Below are 21,068 nucleotides of genomic sequence, written 5' to 3'. Positions count from 1 at the left end.
TCCAGAGTCTCACAAGTACCACCCGGGGGGGGGGGGGGCAGGGTTTGAACAGAGGTGTGCTGGACTGCAGAGAAGAAGGGACACTTGGTGACGGGGCCGCCTGGACGGAGGAGGCCCTCCCGCCTCACTCAGCAGGACAAGCACGGTGGGAGCTGGATACTCCCGCCACTGGCTCCCACCCCCCCCCCCAACATTTTGCTAGGAAAACTTGAAGCCATGTGCCTGTGTCACCTTGGGGAACATGGCCAGAATTCGATTAAGGCCAGGCTGAACAGCCGCCCGTTCCTGGCCTGCTCTGAGCTCGAAGCACAGGTCCAGGTGGCTCAGATCCTCTCAGAGTGAGAAGGTCCGCAGAGAAGCAAAAGCTCCTTTTATTCCAGAAGCCCATCATGTTTTACCTGTACAATCTTATTTTTAATTGAATTATTTTTAATTATTTAAAAAAACAGGTTCATGGAGCTATAATTTATACGCTATAAAATCCATCCACGTTAAGTGTACAATTCACTGTTATTTTCTGTAAATTTACAGAGGTGTGCAATGCCACGGTCCAATTTTATGACCTCTCTCTGACCCTAAAAAGAAACTGCACGCCCGCGAAGCAGCCACTCCCACCCCTGGCTGGAACGCAGAGCTGTGTCCCCGCCGTGTGGCGAGGCACGTGTGTGAAAGCTGGAGCTGCTGGGCAGGGCCCGAAGGCTTCAGGAACTGGTTCCTCCTCTCATGATGCCTTTCTGGAGACTTCCTTCCCTGGAGCCACTCCTCAGCCCGCTGGCTCCTCTCACTCTCTCTCCCCACATCCCCGCTTCTGGTGATTCTAAGTGCCACCTACATGCTAATGATGGCTCCCAAATGAAGGTGTCCCGTGGGCACTCTCCCGAGTCCCTGGGGTCTCCTCTAGCGTATCGGGGAGGCACTGATGTGTCCAAACTCAACTCTTGACGTTCCCTCCTAAACTCGCTCCTCTCAGAGTTCCCCTCGTCTCAGGAAATGGTATTCTCCATTTTTCCAGTTGCTCCTGTTCCCAGGGACAGCCTCCCTTCTCTCCTCCCCCACATGCCCTGCTGGATTCGTCAAGCAAATGATCTTGGTTCCCGTATTTCAAACACCCCTGGGGCTGGACCACATCTCAGCACCTCCGCTGCTGTGTGCTGGTACAAGCCCCTGCCATCTGTCATCCCACGAGTGCAGGCACGAGCTTCCGTGAAGTTCTCCGCACAGTGGCCCACGGTCCTTTCACCCGTAAGTCCCATCCTGTCGCCCCGCTCTTCATCTCCCAGGCACCCCCCCCCCGCCCCCGAATCCGGTCCTCTTCAGAGACCATTTTCATCCACTCACACCTACACTCACTCTGCTGGGGCCACACCAGTCAATGAAATACTAGAATGTTCCTGGAACACAAACCCCTTCTTGACTCCCTCAGGGTCTTCTCTCCGAGCGCCCCTCCCAGGCAGGCCTTCCTTCGCCACTTTCCCTAAATGGACACCTGCACTCCCCAATCCTGCTGAACCCTGGTCCCTCTCCCTGTTTTATTCCCCTTAGCACCTACTACCGTTCAACATACTGGATGTTTTTCTTGTCCTGTTAATTGTCTACCTGCCCTTACAAGGTATACTCTGAGAGGCAGGGATCTGTGTATATTTTACTCACTGCTGAAACACCGAGGCATCTTAGGTGCTTAGTAAATATCTGCTGAATGAGTAAATGGCCCTTCCCTCCCTGTCCCCACTCAGGAAGGACAGGTCAGAGATGTGTCCCTCAGGCTCCGGTCCCTTACACACACCTCCTCTCCACCCCCGAGGCCTGCCCCAACTCCCATCAGAGGCCAGCAAACTGCTGGTGGGTTTGAGGGGGTCTGGGGTGGAGGAGACCTGAACTTGGGGAGCACAGAGCATGCCGGATGGCGGAGAGCAGTGTGAATGTGCCTCAGGGGCTCAGCCTGTCCCACAGTGGAGCTGTCGGCCTGAGAAACGGTCACACAGGCATGGATGAGGTGCCCCAGACTGCAGTTCAGGGGACCCTCCCCTCCCCCTTCCACCCGAATAAGCCCCAGCGACTCCAATAGGTCCCCAGAGATGTAGACGGCTCTCCCTCCTGATAACCAATACTGGTGGTTTCTGTACCTGAGGCCGGAGGGTGGGAGGGGGGTGGGGGGGGGTGGGGCTCCAAATCAGACCGAATTGATTTAGAAAAGTAAGCAAGGCATGTCTCTCAAGGACCAGAGCTGTGAAGCACGTTCACACCCAGGGTGCTGGCGCCCATGCCTGGCTCTCCCCTAAACTGTGAGCTCACTGCGGTCCCTGGCAGCTCCGTTCACTGCCGTGTCTCCAGAATCTAACTCGTGCCTGGCACAGAGAAGGTCATCTGTTGTGGTTTAAAAAGGAAAGCCTGGATGGGGGGCTGGGGTGAAGGGCAGGATTCTGAAAATGTCACAGGAAGCAGCTAGGAGTCCTTGACCTTCACTCCTTTGACTTTGCCCATCCGGCTGGTGGGGAGTGAGCAGGTGACAGACACTATCTCTAGTGTTAAAACGAATTTCCCTGAAGTCCCTTTCTGCGTGTAGAAAAGCCTACGGAGGTTACCAAACAAACTGGATTCTGACTGCTGCTCTGATGAATCTGGAGTTAAAAGGAGGAAAGAGAAAATCTTGCTGTGCCTGGCAGCGTGTTATGGACTTCACTGGTAAGATCCTGTTAACCTGCACAGCAGTCACGAGTGGTGGGTTCTGTATTCTTCACGTGACTCATCCGGAAGTTAAGACGTAGGTTAGATAGGCTCACACTGAGAACAGCACTTACGTGAGCTTTTCTGGTTTCCTTGCACGATTATCTTTAAAACACCATCAGCAAACAGAGTTCACCTTTCGTAGCGGGATTTATCATTTGCATTAAGTGTGAATCATTACTGCATGCTAAGGCCACAGCCAAGTTTTCTTTCTTTTTAAGTAGACTGACTCTGATATTCAAGATAGAAATGAATCACAAGAAAATAAGATCATCCATTGAACTACTTATACTTTGTCCCCCTGAATTTTACCTTGCAAATACACTTTTCTCAAAGAACATATAACTGGAAGTTGTAATTTCTATTACAAAATACTTTCATCTTTAACATATCTGAGATAAAAATCTCTTTCTACAACACTCTGAATTTATAAAAGCTATTTGTTACTTCGTTTTGTTTTTTAATAGAAAGGAAGCTGATAAAAATCAGCTGCAAACACTGCAGGGAGCAAGATCATTCTACAGCACCCTGTTGACAAGGGCCTCTACTGCACAGGCGTCTGATGAAAACAAGCGAACGCAGCAGCCAGTGCGTGTGGGGGAAGGAGTTACAGAAGTGGCCTGGGTGACCGTGGGGAAAACCAACTGGTTCTCTGGGGTTGTTCACCGGGGACCTGGCAGCCTTCTGGGAGGGGGGAGATGGAAAAGGAAAGCCAGATTCCGGACCCAGAGAAACGGACAGAAGTGGCACTGTTTGGGGAAGACAGAGGCAGGTCTGGGAATCTCCGGGATTGCTAAGGCCTTGACGCACGTGGCATCTAAAGACACAGAGCTTATCTTCTGACGGCTCAGTGGGTCTAGGAAAACAGACATACACCGATCCCATGCTGAGACGAAACCAGAGCCTGAAGCCAGGAGACCACCAAAGCCAGGGGTAATGACCTGGAGAGGGCACTTGAACCACACCTGGCACAGCCCTGGGCCACTCCCGCCTAGGGGAACCCGGTCTGCTCCCGTCCATAAGCTTCCAGTGTGGTACAGAGAGGATGTCCATCCACATTTGTTTCCGTGTTCCCTTTTCATCTTGGGACTAATCATCCCATTCTGATAACCTGCTCTGTCTTTCTGTTCTGATTTTCTCTCCCACCTAAAATCCTTCCTATCCTTTCAAGCGGTTAAAAGAAAAAAAAAATCGACATCAGTTTGTAAAGCATTTGGCCACAAGTTTTTCTCACAGATTTTTCAATAAATTGAAAAGGCTACCCTTTAAAGCGATTAAAGAAAAAGATAAAGAGATTTTCTAGAAGTGACTTCAAACACGTGTCCCCCCGCTCCGCTGGGCCCTGTAACAGGGACACAGGGCGGCAGGGGCAGCCTGGGTCCAGCCCCGGGGGTCCAGGGACCACTCTGGACGCAGTGTGCATATTGGCCCTCTCATCACAGGGGCTGTCAAATCTCACATCTTGCAAGACGAGGTTTACCAAACGGAGTTCTCTGCTGGTAGTTAGCTCTCCCATACTTATTAATCAAAGATTAATCAAAGTATTGGCCCCACGCGGGCCGATTAAAATCACTACTCTAAATCCATACAATTATAGGTGAAAAAATATGTTTTATTGTTTTAGTTAGACTGGGCAGGCTGATCTAGGAAAATGCCTTACTACTTTTAGCCTTAAGAAGATCCTTTGTACTGTAGTATAATATTAGCTTTTGAAAGGCTGAAAATTCTTACAAGACCCTCTTTGATGCATTTGACCTGGTCTGTCCCAAACCCACCCTGCCACCCGACCCAAACCAGCCCAGGTGAGGCCGGATACGCCAGTTTGAGGCTGATTTCGTTAACCCCTGAGAAACAGCGAAGAGTAGAATAGTAACCGTGGCTAAAATTAGGGGCCCTGGAATCAAGAGGGCCCCAAATGTGAACCCTGGGTCTGCTGTTCTGTAGCTGCATGATCTTGAGAAAGACAGGTCACTTCTCCAGGCCTCAGGCGCCTCATCTCCAAATACAGGTAATAAAGGTCCCTGAGAATTAGATGACACAGTCACTGGAACGTATGGAGCCCAGCACACGGCACACAGTAAGGGCTCCCTAAGTGGAAGCCACTGTCACCACCTCGCATCCTGGAGACGGTGCCCTTGAACCATCTCACCAGGAGGTCTGGGAGAGCCAGGTCGGAAATGCAACTCATAGCCGCTCCCTGGGGTGCCCTTAAGGCCACAGGAACAATATGTCAGGTAGATCTATGGCTGAGTCCCTTTGAATTGCCCAGAAAAACAACAGTTAATTTTAGCAACTTACAGTTGTAACACAAGAGGAGCCCGGCTTCTCCGTCTTCGTACACATCAATAGCTGCCACAAAATTAACCTGCAATGGGGAGGGCAGCGGCGGTGAGCAGGCTGGACGCGACATGTTAAAAGACTTTCTCAGGTTCAAAGGTTTAGCGGGGGCCCTTAGCTTTCTGCAGACTCGGGCTCCGTGGGATCACTTCCACCTGGGGCGGCCACGATTGCAACACACAGAACGGCCTCCCCTTCCTTTCTCACTGGGACTTTGTCACTGTCTTTTCTGCCCTTTGAGGAGCTCGGTGGGGGGCGGGGGTGGGCTCTCTGTTAACAGAACTCCTATCTAGGTAGTGCTCTGGTTCCCCAAGCTTCCTTGCAGGGGTAATTCAGTTCACTCGCACATCGGCCCCGGGGAGCGCGCGGTGTTATTCCCACTTCACCGATGAAGAAAGGGAGGCTCAGTCGGTTGAGCACCCGACTCTTGATGTCAGCTCAGGTCACGATCTCACAATGTGTGAGATCGAGCCCCGCATCAGGCTCTGCGCTGACAGCGTGGAGCCTGCTTGGGATTCTCTCTCTCTCTCTCTCTCTCTCTCTCTCTCTCTCTCTCTCTCTGCCCCTTCCCTGCTTGCACGCACACTCTCTCTCACAATAAATAAATAAACTTATTAAAAAAAAAAAAAAAGATGAGGCTCAGAGAGGTGAAGTCAGCGAGTAAGCGCCACAGCCAAAATCTGAATGGGTCTCTGGTCCTTCGCTACCTCACCGCTCTGTACTTGAGCCAGGCTCTCCGCCGCCCTCCGCCCCCCGCCCCAAGTGTGGAGAGTGTCACAATCTCGAAACCACTGCGGCAGGTCTTCGCTTCTATTCTCTGGCTCTCCCGCGCTTGGAGGGAGGCAGCACGACGCAACAGAACGGGCGCCGGAAGACCCACTTCTGAGATCTGGGCAAACTCCCCTCCCCAGGCCCTCGGTGCCTGGTTTGAGAACACCGCTCAACCTGGTGATGTCCTGGGTCCCTCTGGAGTTCCAAACCCTGGCCCTCTGTACGTGTCCCGTTCCTCTTACTCCCTCACTTGCCTTCACCCTGCAGTCTGGCCCCCACGCGATTGGGGTCTGCCTTCTCTGGGCTCGACAAAGATTTCCTTCTTCCCAGAGCCGAAGATGTCTGGCCAATGCTCATCTCTGCCCAGCTCTCCGCTGCCTCTGACCCCTGGCATCTCCCTTCCTCTCGCCCGCTCTCCTACCTCAGAGTCCTCTTCACGTCTAGGCCCTTCCCTCACTTAGAAAAACGCTCATCTTTTATGGCTTCACCTTTTACTCTGAGCTCAAAATCCCTAACCCTCCCACCTCAGGCACCTGTTCTCCTCAGCCCCTGGCTCACGTTTCTAAGCCTTTCGTTCTTGTTCTCAACCCAACAGATTCCACGTCCAAGTCACCGAGAGGCAGGAGGCGGTGCAGGGGAGCAGGTGGGAGCACGGACACTGGTCAGGCGGACCCGAGAGAAAATCCCGCCTACACCACTTACTGCCTCTGTGGCTTGCGGCAAACGGCTTAACCTCCGGCCCTAGGTGTTCACCTGTGAAAGTGGTATATAAGGATAATGTTCCCTTTGCTGGAGTGTAATGAGAATTCCACAAGACGCGGAGGAGAGTGCACAATCAGCACTATTATCTTTCTCTCATACAGGACTACCTTCCTTCTAACCTCCTCCTTTGTGTGAGCAGAGCTAGCCCCGAAGTCTCAGGGCACCCCCACACCCTAGAGCCCCGCAGCATCCTCTTCAGGGTCTCTCAGGTGTCTTTTGTGTGCCTGCTGTCGCCCCGGGCTGGGACCCGTCTCCTTCAGTTCGTCTCTCCCGCCCCTTCCAGAGTCTGTGCTGCCCAGGGCCACCGGGGCTCCTCCGGAAGACTCTCCGCCCGGCAGCCCTCCTCTTTGCGGTCGTCAACGTCCCTGTGCTGAGCCCTCACTGGCCACCCTCAGCCAGGGCTTCTGCCTTGGCTCTGGCTTCCCTCCGGTGGAACCCTGGCCCCCTCCGTCTGTCATCACCTGGCGCTGTACTAGGTGCCATGAAGCACACAGAAAAAAACAAGGCAGGGTTCCACCTCTCAAGGAAAAACCAGAAAAGCGTGTAAATACGTAAAACAAGGTACAACGAGGCAAATGCCACAAGCAAGAGTTGTGGGTGCTTTAGAGGGGGTGGGAGACCGCGAGGCTCAAGTCTGGGAGCAGAAAGACTTGGGGGTCAAATCCCAGATAATCCCCCTTCTGCTATGTAGCAGACCCCTCTATTTTTATCATGCGCATCGCGTGTGTCACTGTCTGATGCTCACTTATTTGTCCGTTTATTGGAGCCCTCCTCCCCGGGGGAACATGAGCTTCGTGAAGCAGAAGCCTCGCCTATGGATGTTCAGCACCTAGACTGGGCCTGGCACAGGGCAGGAGCAGAACTGATACTCGGCGAATGCATGACTAACTACAGGAAATCTTTGTGGCCTACTCCCATCGTGCCTCGGGACATGGCTATGGAGGCTACAGCAGGCTGGGGGTTAAGAGCACAGAATCAGAATCAGACAGCCTGGGTTCAAGTCCTGTCTCTGCTACTTATTAGCTGTGTAGTTTTGGGTCCAGTGACTCCTCCTTTCTGAGCCTCAGCTTCCTTTTCTGCAAAAATGGGGACGCGAACAGCACATTCCCTACAGGCTGTTGGGCACATTTTGTGAGATAATGTTCACGAAGTGCTCCGGCATGGGGCTGACACTCAGTCCACTGCTTGGACTTGATCACTGCCTCCTTGGGCACTCCTTAGCATTTTGTTCAGACCTCTGTTAACACTCAGCACAGCGAGACCCATTTCATGCTTCAATATGTATGTTGGTTTCCCTGGGGGAAGGGCCTGGTGGGAGTCGATCTCCGTAGCATTGTTTCCTGACCAGGTGAGGACATCAGAATCAACTAGAGAGCTTTAAAAAATATATTCCAGGGGGCGCCTGGGCAGCTCAGTCAGTTAAGCATCCAACTTTGGCTCAGGTCATGATCTCACGGTTCATGAGTTCGAGGCCATCAGTGCAGAGCCCACTTGGGATCCTCTGTCTCCCTCTCTCTGACCCTGCCCTGCTCGTGTGTGCACACACACAAGCTCTCTCCCTCAAAAATAAATAAACATTAAAAAAAGAGAGAGTTAAAAAAATATATATATATATACATTTGCTCTAGAGATCCTGATATAGTAGGTCTAGGGTAGGACACGGGTGTTAGCTTTTAATTTTCTATTTGATTAAAAATAAGTATTTCACTTTATTGGCATCTTAAAATGATAAAAGTAACATATCATGGTTGTGAAAATTCAAAACACAGACTTGAAACAAGCCAAGTCTGCAACCCACCGTCCCCAGCCCCAGCTGAAAGTGGGAACCACTGTCGGGTCAGTGTCTGGCCTTCCCATGTGATTCTGGGGTGAGCTCCCAACTGAGACCCACTGGGTTCCAGGCCTTTGGTCAAGATGGGGACTCAGGCCCAGCAACTAAGTCAGCGACCCAGATCTCATTACCAGGTGGGCCGTCCCTTCTAGAGGACACCTTTGCTTTGGGAAAGAGGCCAATGCTGGCTGCTGGAGCCGGGGCAGTAGGTCACGATAGGCCTGCTGGTAAAAGGAACTTGATGTTGACTTTCAGATGGCTGCTTTGGTGCTTCTTAAACATTTCCTCTCTTGACCTAGGGTTCTCTTAGCCCCTGAGATGGGGCTGAAAGCTGAAATGGGAATCGAATGGGCTTGGCTGAGAAGAGAAGAGAAGAGGAGTGGAGGCAGGAAACTAGGCCAGAAAATCTACACTGTGCACAGAGCAGCAGTGTGAGTAACCTGAATGACCCAGAAATGCCCAGTGACTATGGGGAGGTCGGCCTCTCTCTGTCCTGCCTCCATAGCACCGGGGTCTGGGCCGCAGGAACATTCTGGGGAAAAGCTAGCCCTGCTCCTGCAGGCCGTTCCTGACTGGCTATGGGAAAACGCTTTGTTCATTACCTTGGTCATTTCCCTAGGGCTTATTTTTCCAATTAGACAGGAAATTCCTTGCAAAGGTGAGTCGCTGTGTCTAAGCACCCACGCCTGCTTAGCTACCACTCAGCAGCTGGGGATGTACCAGAAGACGGAACGTACACATTGACCCACTTAGATCGAGGGAAGGGCTTCAAAAAAAATTTTTTTTTTAATTTTTAATTTTAGGGGAAAAACTCAGTGACTTAGTTTTTAAAAGCATATTGAAAAAAAGAGAACATTTTAGAATTATTCCTCCTTTCAGAAAAACAAAACACAGGAGTCACCCAAGAAAACTGCCTTTAATGTGATTTTTCCTCAGCCTTAAGAGGAATCTTAAGAGGAAAAAAAATCCACAAACACTCTAATGAATTATCAGGGTATCAAATATAAGTAAACAGTAATTGCCAGCAGAAAAAGCACATAAGGTCTTAGGAAACTAGTCGCTAGGAAAGGGACTGACTGTGCAGAGACCTACTGGGCCATGATTTTTCTACGTCCTTTAGCTGGTCACACGGTGTTTGAAAAGCAAGGACAAGAACTTTTCAAGACAAATTGGGCCCTCCCTCCTCAGAAGCTGGAAAAGGCTACTGGTTCCCAGGTACTGGGATGGAGGGGCTGCTCTCCTGGCTCTAAATTAGGAAGAGTTTCAGGACAGACTCGTTCTACTAGGTCCATACTGGCATCATCTGGCAAGACTTAAAACGGATTGATTCCCACACACCACACACCCAGAAATTCTGATTTAATTGATTTGGGGTGGGGTCAGAGCACTGATCTTTTTATTTTATTTATTTATTTTTTTAATTGTTTTTATTTATTTTTGAGACAGAGAGAGACAGAGCATGAGCAGGGGAGGGGCAGAGAGAGAGGGAGACACAGAATCCGAAGCAGGCTCCAGGCTCTGAGCTGTCAGCCCAGAGCCTGACATGGGGCTCGAACTCACAGACCGTGAGATCATGACCTGAGCTGAAATCAAGAGTCATTAACCAACTGAGCCACCCAGGCACCCCATGATTATTCTATTTCTTAAAATCTTGCTCTCATTTGGTGTTAAGTTTTCTTAATACCGTAATTAGCAATTTTTATGAATACTTGGGTAGTGCCCTAATGCAAGTTGTATTTTTTTTTTTTTTTTTTATCTCTTGTAAAGCATAATCAGGAAGAATTCTGCAGTCTCTTGGACCTAGCGGAACAGGGCTGGAGGAAGCCTGTGGGTCTGGAAGTTCTCATCAGGAACTACGCCCCACTCCACGGCATCTTTGTCCTCGGTACCTAAGCCGGAGTGTTGGCTCTGCACCACGCAAGCCTCATGTGGCTCCAGTGTTATCTGGTCTTGCCCTGCGTGACAAGGGCCTGGATCCTGTCCAAACCTAGGACATGCCTGCGCACTGTGCAGCTCAGGCTGGAGGCAGACTCTCGTCCCTTCCTCCTTTCCTAGGGGGCCTTTTTCAGGGATGGAGACCTGCTCCAGTCACCTGGTCTCCAAGCTGTGAGTCTGCAGGGCTATGGAGAGAATAAGGCCCTTGGGGTGTGAATGGCCAGAGGTTCTCGTTGGTGTAGTTACTTAAGTTGAGCTTTTTGACCCTTCACTTCTCCTTTATGAGGAAGAACAGAATGGCAGGGGGAGATTTGGGAAAGCTGAGCAGGGAATGGGGCAGTTAGATTAGGTTGAACCAGTTTGAGCAACAGCAGTGGCAACTTCATGTGGCACAGCCCACAGAATGTATCACAAAACAGTGCTATGATCAATCAGACCTAATTAAAAAAATTTTTTTAATGTTTATTTATCTATGAGAGACTGTGAGAGACAGAATGTGAGCAGGGGAGGGGCGGAGACACACACACACACACACACACACACACACACACACACACACACACACACAGAATCCGAAGCAGGCTCCAGGCTCTTGAGCTGTCGGTACAGAGCCCGATGTGGGGCTCGAACCCACGAACCGTGAGATCATGACCTGAGCTGAAGTCGGACACCCAACCGACTGAGCCACCCAGGCGCCACCATGATTAAGATGTCTTTAAGATTACGTTTATGAGGCCCCTGGGTGGCTCAGTCGGTTAAGCATCCGACTTCAGCTCAGGTCATGATCTCACGGTTCGTGGGTTCGGGCCCCGCATTGGGCTCTGTACTGACAGCTCAGAGCCTGGAGCCTGCTTTGGATTCTGTGTCTCCCTCTCTCTCTCTCTCTCTCCCCTCCCCCACTCACACTCTGTCTCTCTCTCAAAAAAATGAATAAACATTAAAAAAAATATTAAGAAAAAAAGACATCCTAATGATGGCATCACAAGGTTAGAAGAAGCACTCCTAGTCTTCTTCGATTTTCACTTGCCCCTACACCTGCCAACTCACCCTGTTGGCCTCCACGTGGTGCAGCCGAAAGGCCTCCCCCGTGCTCTCATTCACCACATCGAACTGGTGCCGGTAAGCCACACAGATGAGATTGTCACTCTCTTCAGTTGGCCCATCTACTAAGGTCATCACCGCGGGAGAGTCGGACAGACAGATCTCCTGTGGTTGATGGTGACATGGAGAAGGGGTCAGGACACAGAGCAGCCGTTTTCATCAACCCTCCGCCCCCACCCCCCCGCCCTGCCTGCCCGCCTCCATGCAGCAGAGGGTCCCCTCCCCAGGCAGGGAAGGTGGAGACCGGGAAAGAGGGACAGGGACTGTACCAGACTCCCCCCCACCAAACCTGTCCTCAAAACCCACAATTGGCAAAAGCGATTCAATAGTATGGTCCACATTAGCTCTCAGATAGTCCAGCCCTGTCCTATGATTTAATAATAAAAAAATAATAATGGCTAACCTTGTCGAGCACTTAACACAGTGCCAGGCACTGTTCTCCCTGAATCCTCCTAACAACCTTATGAAGTAGATGAGGCTTTATTCTATTTTACAGATAACGAAAGTGAGGCTCGAAGGTCACATGACTTGCCCACACTCGCACAGTTAAATGTGGTAGAACCAAGATTTGAGCGCAGGAGAGCTGATACTCCACGTAAATGTACATGCTCTACGCGAACAGTCATTAAGATGGCTAATTACTGTATTAAGAAGATTAACACCTAATTACAGCAAGATTTTAACTTGTTTTAACTTAACTGTTATGCTGTTCAATCCTTAAATTGAATGTGAGCAGAAACTGATATGCATAATTCAGGTGGCTTTAATTCTGGCAAAAATAATAATTGCTCAGCTCATCCACAGGCGAAGTTTGCCTTAGTAGCCAATGTGTGACACAGGTCACATAACGTACCAACAATTTAAAAAAGGGAAGAGACAGTAAGAGCAGGAAAGGGACGGGGCCCCCAAGGAGGCTTCTCTCGCAAGGTTCCACCCTCATCGGAGCCCTAAATCCTCTAAGGCAGGCCGGGCAGCTTCTTCCACCTCCCCAGCCATCAAAGGCACTAGGGTCTCTTGCTAGGATCCTGCGTTAGCCTCTTAGAGGGTCTCCTCCTTTATGCTCAGGGCTCCCTCCATACCCTTCTCTGTCCAGCAGCCAGCAAAATCTTTTCAAAACATGTCACTTCGCTGCTTCAACCCTTCCAATGGCTGCCCCTTCTCCCTCAGAGTCGAAACCAAAATCCTAGCAACGGCCTTCAAGGCTCTCTGACCTCCCCACCTTGTTCCCTTGGCTCCAGCCACTGCGGCCTCTTGACTGTGCCTTGACCGGGGCCTCCGGTCCTTAACTGGCTGCTCCTTCTGCCTGGAACCCCCTTTCTCCAGATATGCTCAGCACCTACTCCCACATTTCACTGGATCTCTGCTCAAAGGCAAAGCAGAGATCCCTTTGGGAGAGGGCTTCTGGGACATTCTTTCTAGAACAATGCTCCCACCACCACTCATTGTCCTCTCCTCCCTCAACCCACTTTATTGTTTTTGTTTTTTTTTAATATGAAATTTCTTGTCAAATTGGTTTCCATACAACACCCAGTGCTCATCCCAACAGGTGCCCAGAGAGGAGATGTGAAGAGCAGACCCACCCTGATGTACTGGAACTCCTCCACAGGTGACTCGGGCAGGGGACACAGCAGTGAGGTGCTCGCGACCCCGCCCGGCTTGTTGTGTTTCCTCGTGATCAAGAGCAGTTTGTTCCGGATGGCGACAACGATCCTCAGCTCTCTGCTGTGGTGAGTGTTAATGGCGTACAAGTGGCAGCCTGGGAAGAGAAATAAACGATGCTGACACAAGACAGGAGTCTGGAAGCTCCCGGGCTTCAACAATGTGGCGGTCCCTAAGAACCCTGGAAATGAAGCAGAACTCAGGGAGAATGCCTGAGAATGTTCCCACCACCAGACAGGACGGAGACGTGAGATACAAGTCAGGCTGAGTTTCAGGAAAATTAAGCAAGTCATATTCCCTGTAGCCTAGAGTTTGTGGTCTCAGCTTCGAGCCCACGGCACCATATGAATGAAAGTGGCATGTGAGCAGAGCGCCAGGAGCCAGAGGCTCAAAGTCTCTCTTTGCAGATCTGTGAACAGAACTCACCTTACCTTCAAAACTTTCCTCTAACACAAGGCCTGGACTTTCCTCTAACCCTCCACATGTTGTTCTACCTTTCAGGCTTCTCTCTCTCTAATGTTTGTTTATTTTTGAGAGAGAGAGCCCGATGCAGGGCTCAAGCTCACAGGCTGCGCCATGAGAGCATGACCTGAGCCAAGGTCGGACGCTTAACCGACTGAGCCATCCAGGCGCCTGACCCTCAGGCTTCTCTCAGAGGAACGGTGATACGATCTTGGCGATGTCTCTGAGTAAAAACCAAACCAATAAAATCAAATTCCCATGCATTTTCATCTTCAGGGAAATCTGGGCAGTCCGAGGAAAAAAACAGAATTCGTTGAACAGAAAGCACCAAAATACGAAGACTCCAGTCACCTTTTGTTTTCTCCAGCTTGTTGTCCCTGCAGTCACACTTGCCCTTCACGGCCTGTTTGCCCTCGACGGCCTTGTGCACGGCGCTGAGCCTGAAGACAAAGAGGCGGGCGTCTTTCCCTGTGAGAGAGAGAAGGTGGAGGAAGAGACTGTTGGGAAGACGGGAAGAGCAGATGGTGCAGGCAAGCTACTGCCACAGAACTAGGAGCCGAGGTGTTCCAGAAGTGGGGAGAAACCCCATGCCGGCTTTCCCCAACAGTGCACTGAAGGATGTGCCCCGCCACCCTCCTCCCTCACCGTCCCCTCCTCAGAGAACAGAGGGCCGCCCGGGGACCCTGAGCACCGGGCACCTGTGAAGCAGTAGCTGGCGTGACCCATGCAGTCGGACCCTCGTGACCCTCACGGTCGGCCACGGAGGGCCACACGCTTCCCCCCCTCTCAGAGGATGCTACCGGGAAGGGGAACATCACCTTTGTCAGCTCTGAGGATCAAAAGGTCCAGGGTCTCCAGCACATGTATCTGTTTTACTGGCAGGGTCTTGTCAAACACGGGCACTGACGGAAGGTCATCTGGAAGAGGAGACGTGGTCACCCTGACACTGTACCCAGCCTACAGGTTCAGAACCCATAATACATGCCCGTGAGTGGCTCTGGACCCCAGTTCTCTCTAGGCAAGGAAGGTCAGCTTCTGGAGCGTTCGTAAGGTCTACACAGTAAGTTCAAGTCCTATGCTCTCAGGGAGAAGGACTGACATTCCTTCCTCTATGGAGGGAGCAGAACAGCGGGGCCTAGAAACTATATTCTTCTCTTCCATACTCAGCAGAGAAAAATCGGCATCCCTCCATCCCAGTTCTTACTGGCATTGTACCAAAGGACTGAACGGCAAGTTAAAAAAAGTACAGTAAAAAGCTCAGCCATTAAGTATTATCTTATTTTTATGTAATGTTTGAAATTGCGTCATTTCTTAGATGATTTTGTCTAAAGCCAAAATTAAACCAAAACTAAAATTTCCTTTTGTATTTAAAGCAAATACAGACACACCCTATTCCATGCCTGTGTCTCTACCCACAGGAGTTTACCTATAAATTTTCAGTATTTCTCCGCAGAGGAGTAGGAAATCTCCTTCTTAGACAAAAATAAGAGAGAAATGTCAATGAAGTTGCTGAAATGACAGGAAAAAACTAATTGCAATGGAAACGTTCAGGAAGACGTCAGGTGAATGGCTGATCAGAGACTGCAATGATACTTAGGATTTGTTTTTAAACTTACTTAGGGGGGACTTAAACTGCTAGCAATTACTTTGTTCCTGAGGGTCCCTAGGACATAGAGGGCTAAAAAAAATACTAAGACTCTTTCATAAGCAAAGGGTCTGTTTTGAGTTTGATGTAGAATCGGCACAAGGCAAAGAGGTTCTGGGATGGTGGAACATTTTAGGCAGGATAAGGGGCTTCTTCTTAATCTGTGCTTTGTCTGACATTTAGGTCTTCAAGTGTTCCTTGTGGCTGTGGGTCTGGGTTTGTTTCTTTGGTTACAACTGAGGTGCGTGGGGCCCTGAGGGTCTTGGCTCTTCTAGAAATCTGTCTGGTTGGGTGGGGGGTTCATCCCTCCCTGGATGGTGCCCAGGAGAGAACAGATTTTTGTTGTCAGGACAGGGTTAATAACTGCCTCGCAAGGGAGGGCTCTCCTGCTCCGCTCCCGCAGGCCACAGGCCGGTGGGGGCTCTAGATGTGTCAGAGCTCAGAACCTGCTAAGCTTTTGTTAGACAGAGGGCTTGCTCTAGCTCCCCTAAGTTACCGCAGCGAATGTAAATTCTGTGACAGCCCATCCGGTGGCTTTCCTACCCTCCTCTACCCTCTTCCTCTACAGAAGTAACTGAATCTCAGGCTCTTTGTGTTTCTGCTGGCGGCAGACGTGAATTTCCGAAACATGGGATGATCGTGCCAGTACCCATCTTCACACCAGACTAAGCAACCACGGTCGTTTCCTTCTGTGAGTGGCAGCTGACATACACACAGGGCTTCCTTAATGCCAGGCCTCGATGCGGTGTTTCGCACGTTCTTTAACTGAAATGCCCCAAGGACCCGCTTAGGTAGCCACTTCTAATACTCCCATTTAACAGACAAGGACCTGAGGCTCAGGGGTGCTAGTGACTTGTCCAGGGTCACGTCTTGAACATGTGGAGCCCCAGTCTGTATAGGGACAAAGCCCATACTCTTAGCCTAGAGGCAGCACCGCAGCCCTATGGATTGATGGTGCCATCACACAAGGTTAGGGTTAAGGGACTGTCAGGAATTCATACGCGACAGAAGCACTTCATTTGACATTTAAGACAGAGGGACACCATGTAGCAGCCCACCTATCTACAGCGTGAGTTGGCATTTATTCTCCATCAACTCTTCTACAGGTGGCTGAATAGGTTTATACACAGCACAGGAAGGAGGAAGCAGGGATATGAGAAAGTGACGCGTGGCTTTAATGGCTGTTTCACTGCCATGTTCTCCTTCTTGGAATCTCTTTATGAAGAAATGATCTTTTAGAGCTGGCTTTTTCTATTACTGCAACCCCAAAACAAATGGCGGCAGCATATTTAATCAGGGTGTAGTCTGCCTTCAAAGTAGCTTTTGCTGCATTTAGAATACAAAGGATCTTTGAGTTTTAATAACGACCTTGAAAGAAGCAGACTCTCAAGGGGGTGGGTCTAATGAAATTAAACAGCCGCTAATGGGACAGAGTGGAACCTGGCCTGAAAGGAAATGGAGAGATTCGGCTTCATGGAAACAACTCATAACATGATTAAGTATCGACAAGAAAAAGGTAAACAAAGAAATACCAAGAGAATGAGGACTTCAAAGCACAAAGAGGAATACAAAGGAAACCTGGAGGGTTATTCTCTCCTTAACAAAAGCAAACAGGGCTAGCAGTGCTGCATACCCAGGAAATGAAAACAATAACCTGAGGAATAAATCCAAGCTCGTGGGTGTATGTGGCTGCCATCTGCGGCAGACAACTTCCCTCAAGGTGGAAGAAAAGAATTGCCTGGCACATCACCAGGATCCTTGTATCTGACACCTCCAAGAAATTTTGGATCCATCAGGACGAAAATTGCGGAAGGGGGCGTGGTGATCTTCATTTGGATTTGACATTTAAAAAAAAAACAGAAGCAGAGAACTCTAACAGTTTTTAGGCAAGCCTTGCAAATAGTCATTGTAAAGCGTGTTTCCTCATTCCTAAAAACAACCAAAAAGCAGAATGTAACACTCTTTCGATCAGAACGTAATTATTTGCGTGGGACTACATTTTTTTTTTTTTTTGAAATCTGTGTTAAGGTAAAGACAATAACATTGGTAGAGTTTAATTTGATTCTAATAAAATGTAGTTGGTTTAGTGGGAACAGCGCTGGACTAGGAACCACCTCTGGCTTCCAGTTCCGGACGTGCCGCTAACCAGCTGTGTGATCTTGGGCAAGTCACACCATTTCTTTAGTTTTTTCATCTATAAAATTAAGAGATGGGACTAAACGTCTATAGTGTGTTACTGTTTTTTGTTTTTAATTATTTTATTTGGTTGCACTTTTGGCAAAACCTATGGATTTTGTTACCTTTTAGCACGTTCAGAGGGATACTGTAAAGGTAATAGCTGCTGTTTCCTAAATTACAACTCTGTGCCCGGCACTGCTCTAAACATTTAACGTAGGTAATCTAATGTCCACAATCCCTTCCTGTTATGATCATCTTTCCCATTTTATTTCATCAGTTTTCATTATTGTAAACTAGTTTTCAGCTGCTTAAAAAACTCCCCCCACTTCAGAGAAACCTGAAGCCCCCAGAGGTTAAATTTCCAGATCTGGTGTGTTTCCAGATCACAAAGATTCTCTAACAGTTTTGCAGTTTCTAAGTTAAATATTTAATTTCAATTCTCAGCTTACAAATTTTAGATTATCTGCCTTTTAGTGAATTAGTTACATATACGTTTATATAGTTATACACACACATACTTAAATAATGACGTTATGGACACACAACTGAAATATGCATCAAAAGTGACAGATGAAGTCAGAAATAAATCTATTATGAAGCCTGGTCCGCCTCTCCTGTCTTCCCACAGAAGGCACCTAGCACAGGGCCTGGCACACAGCAGGCACTTGGGAAACCTGCTGACAGCGTCTGAGGAGGCAATGAAGAAGGTCTTGGCTAGGGCTGCGGAGACGCTGTTGTTTTAGGCACCTCTCAGTGTTGGCTTTCCGAATCTCATAAAACATCAGTACGGTAACTGAGACTGGGTGGTCTGTTTCTGTGCTGTGGAGGACATGTCCTTGGAAGACAGACTCTGTGCCCGTGGCTCCCTCTGAAGCCCCAGGAGACGGCTTGCTACCAGCGTTTAACCCCTTTAACATTCACTGGGAGTCTGGAAAAATCCAAAGGGGCTTCCTGTTGGAAGGGCCCGCACAGTACTGGAGTCTAAATGAAATCCCCATCAGAAGGTGAACTCTCTCCACAGCATCCTCCCCAAGGGCATGTCCCACTGGCAGCCGATCTGTGCTGACAGGGAAATGACCACCTCCCCAGGCACAGTGATCCACCTGGCGGTCAGAAAGTTTGGTTTTGTATTAAGTTGATATGTGTCTTCCTGTCATAATCTGTGTCTATATCCATCCTAAATGGGTTATCTAAGATTCTTATTATTTGTTTTGGACACCAAGTACTTTTTGAATCAGAAACCTTGAAAAAAAAGAGCTCTGATAGAGGGCATGTCCCTGAGGTAGGAGCTTGAAATACCAACGGTGTCCTTGTTGATTTAAGGTAAAATGGTGGAATCATGACAAGTAATGACCAAAAAGGAGATTCCTTTTGTGGGTCATTTGCTGTCCGCAGACTAAGGAGATTTGGGGAAGGGATAAACCTGTCATGCACGACTCACCCTCTGGCTCGCTTGTTCAGAATATATTCCCTCTGCTTGTCCTGAAAAGAAGGGGTTAATTTTGTAAGGAAAGGAAACCTGGCTAACCTCACTGAGGACGATGCGTTTATCTACAGGGAGTTGGCTGGCGGTCACCCATCTTAGAAGTACTACAAATTACACAAAGAAAGACATTTGAAGGACAGCTACTCACTAACCATCCACTAGCAAGACGCCAGCATCAGTGGAAACCAGCAAGGCCTGGCCCCAGGGATCCGCACACACGGCTTCGTGAGGGAAATTACTGCAGAAACACTGGGGCTCCCAAGGCTGTGAGGTGACAAAAGCATCGGAGAATAAGCGCACCGGAAAGAATACACCACGGCCCCTCAGATGGAAAGGTACAGTACACCGTCTGCAACAGCGACCCACGTATCCCCAAACTCTGGGAGCTGAGTGGGCCCTGGACTCAGTTACCTTTCTCTCTCTCTCTCTCTCTCTCAAAGATTTTATTTTTAAGGAGTCTCTACACCCAGTGTGGGGCTTGAACTCACAACCCTGACATCAAGAGTCACACGCTGTACTGATTGAGCCAGCCAGGCGCCCCTCAGTTACCTTTCTTGGGAAGAAAGGTCTCCTTGCAAATACATATGCAGTAGGAAAAGAGGGAAGTCACAAGTTTCTGGCACCATGACCTGCCTCTATATGTAATAATGCTCCTCGGGGCTAATTGGAGCATTGGTAACGTCTTCTAAGCACACATTTTTCTTCAGTACTTGAACTTGGACCAAGTGCTGCCTATTTGTTTGGAGAATTCACATTAGGTCTTCATAAAAGGAAGATCCATATAGCCTCCACACAAAAAAAAGCCTGATTCCTGTGTTGCTGCTTTGATAAAATTACGAAGTCATACACGATGCAAGAAGTTGACATTGTCTGAACATGAAAATGCTTACTGACCCACTTAAGGCTAGAGAATCTTAAAAAAAAAAAAAAAACACCTGTTTGTAAGAATCTGGAAAGTGCTGCCGACGTGCTCCCCCACGTGACGTATTCATACCTTGTAAACTCTTCCCCTTAGTCTCATGCTCGGTTCAGGCACCAGAGTTAGCCTCCCTCACTGCTGCCCCAGAGCTGAGTGGGGATGCCAGGGGCTGGCAGGCACCATTCAGCGGGTCCTTAGTTACACCAGAATTAGGGACATTTTCAACAGAACCATTAGCTTCCCTCCAAAGCACGTGGCTTAGCCTCAAAGGACAAAGATGTTTTTGGAGTTTCTCAGGGACAAGTTAAAGTGTGACATGTTCACTTTTACTCTCAATTAGACGTGCCACCTGGGGACGGAGTAAGACCCGGTGTATGCACACGGGGGCGTGTCTGTACGCACTGGGTGAACACACGTTGGCGTACTGAATGTAGAAGTGGGGGCTGTGAGGTCGCCTTCAAAGGCATTATTTGGGATAATATACTGTGTATATTACCACGCTGCGAAAAATGTGCTCTCCCTTTAAGAAACTCACAAGCCTCAAAGTGAATCTTCTAATTGCCAAGATGAGGCTTAGGCTGTTCTGGGAAGATCACACAAAGAATGTGACGACATTTTACAACCTGGAAAGGGCCACACCAGTTCGGGCCATTAATTGGAATGGCATTTCCCTTAAGAAAATGATTGGAAATTCTGACTTTGTGACTTAGAACAGGAGGCCATGAAAAAGCAAAGACGTCATAAATGTCAGCTGGCGGCAGACATTGACATCTGAATGTTAGGCAACACTAAGACCAAAAAACAACTCTTAATAACAAAACTTTCTCTGAGTGGAGGACACAAATTTGGAACATTTATGCAGAACAGGGGTTCTAAACCCAGGAGATCTAAGGCTCCTAGGGAATCCATCAAGAGCTTAAGGAGGTCTGTGAAACCCTGGAATTATATTCAAGATGTTGTGTACACGTGCCATTTGCACATTTTAATGAACTAGAGTGTGGGGGAGGGTGTCCACTGATTTCATGGGTTCTCAAAGGGGTTGTGGACTCAAAGTTGCTTGAGGATGTCATGTATGAAGTGTCAGCGATAAGAACTCAGACCCGGTCCCATAGAGGCTCTGCTCTGAGGACTGATGGCATTTGCCATTGCACCGGACTCCCTTCTGCCACGTGAGGGGCTTGGTGCAGACTCTGTGGGGAGAGAATGAGGCCTTCAGGTCTTCTGCCCAAGGGCAGGCAGGACTCCTTGCTGGTCCCTC

General features: G+C 49.2%; 1 protein-coding gene across 1 annotated transcript in view; it reads right to left on the bottom strand.

Annotated features, from left to right (window-relative positions):
* Positions 1–21,068, bottom strand: part of GARNL3 (GTPase activating Rap/RanGAP domain like 3) — a 68,925-nt gene that overhangs the window by 9,067 nt on the left and 38,790 nt on the right. Inside the window, exons 16-21 of the mRNA XM_047097126.1 lie at positions 19,044–19,155; positions 14,401–14,499; positions 13,934–14,050; positions 13,042–13,217; positions 11,408–11,566; positions 5,023–5,089 (exon numbers count right to left, since the gene is read on the bottom strand). Coding sequence (XP_046953082.1) covers positions 5,023–5,089; positions 11,408–11,566; positions 13,042–13,217; positions 13,934–14,050; positions 14,401–14,499; positions 19,044–19,155 — 730 coding nt within the window. The remainder of the gene's footprint in view (positions 1–5,022; positions 5,090–11,407; positions 11,567–13,041; positions 13,218–13,933; positions 14,051–14,400; positions 14,500–19,043; positions 19,156–21,068) is intronic.

The sequence above is a fragment of the Lynx rufus genome, unplaced genomic scaffold, assembly GCF_022079265.1.
Source record: "Lynx rufus isolate CCGP_SWC_20201006 ecotype Redwood Valley unplaced genomic scaffold, mLynRuf1.p SCAF_10, whole genome shotgun sequence".
NCBI lineage: Eukaryota > Metazoa > Chordata > Mammalia > Carnivora > Felidae > Lynx > Lynx rufus.
The sequence above is the reverse complement of the archived record's forward strand: the minus strand, read 5'-3'. Positions and strand labels throughout refer to the sequence as shown.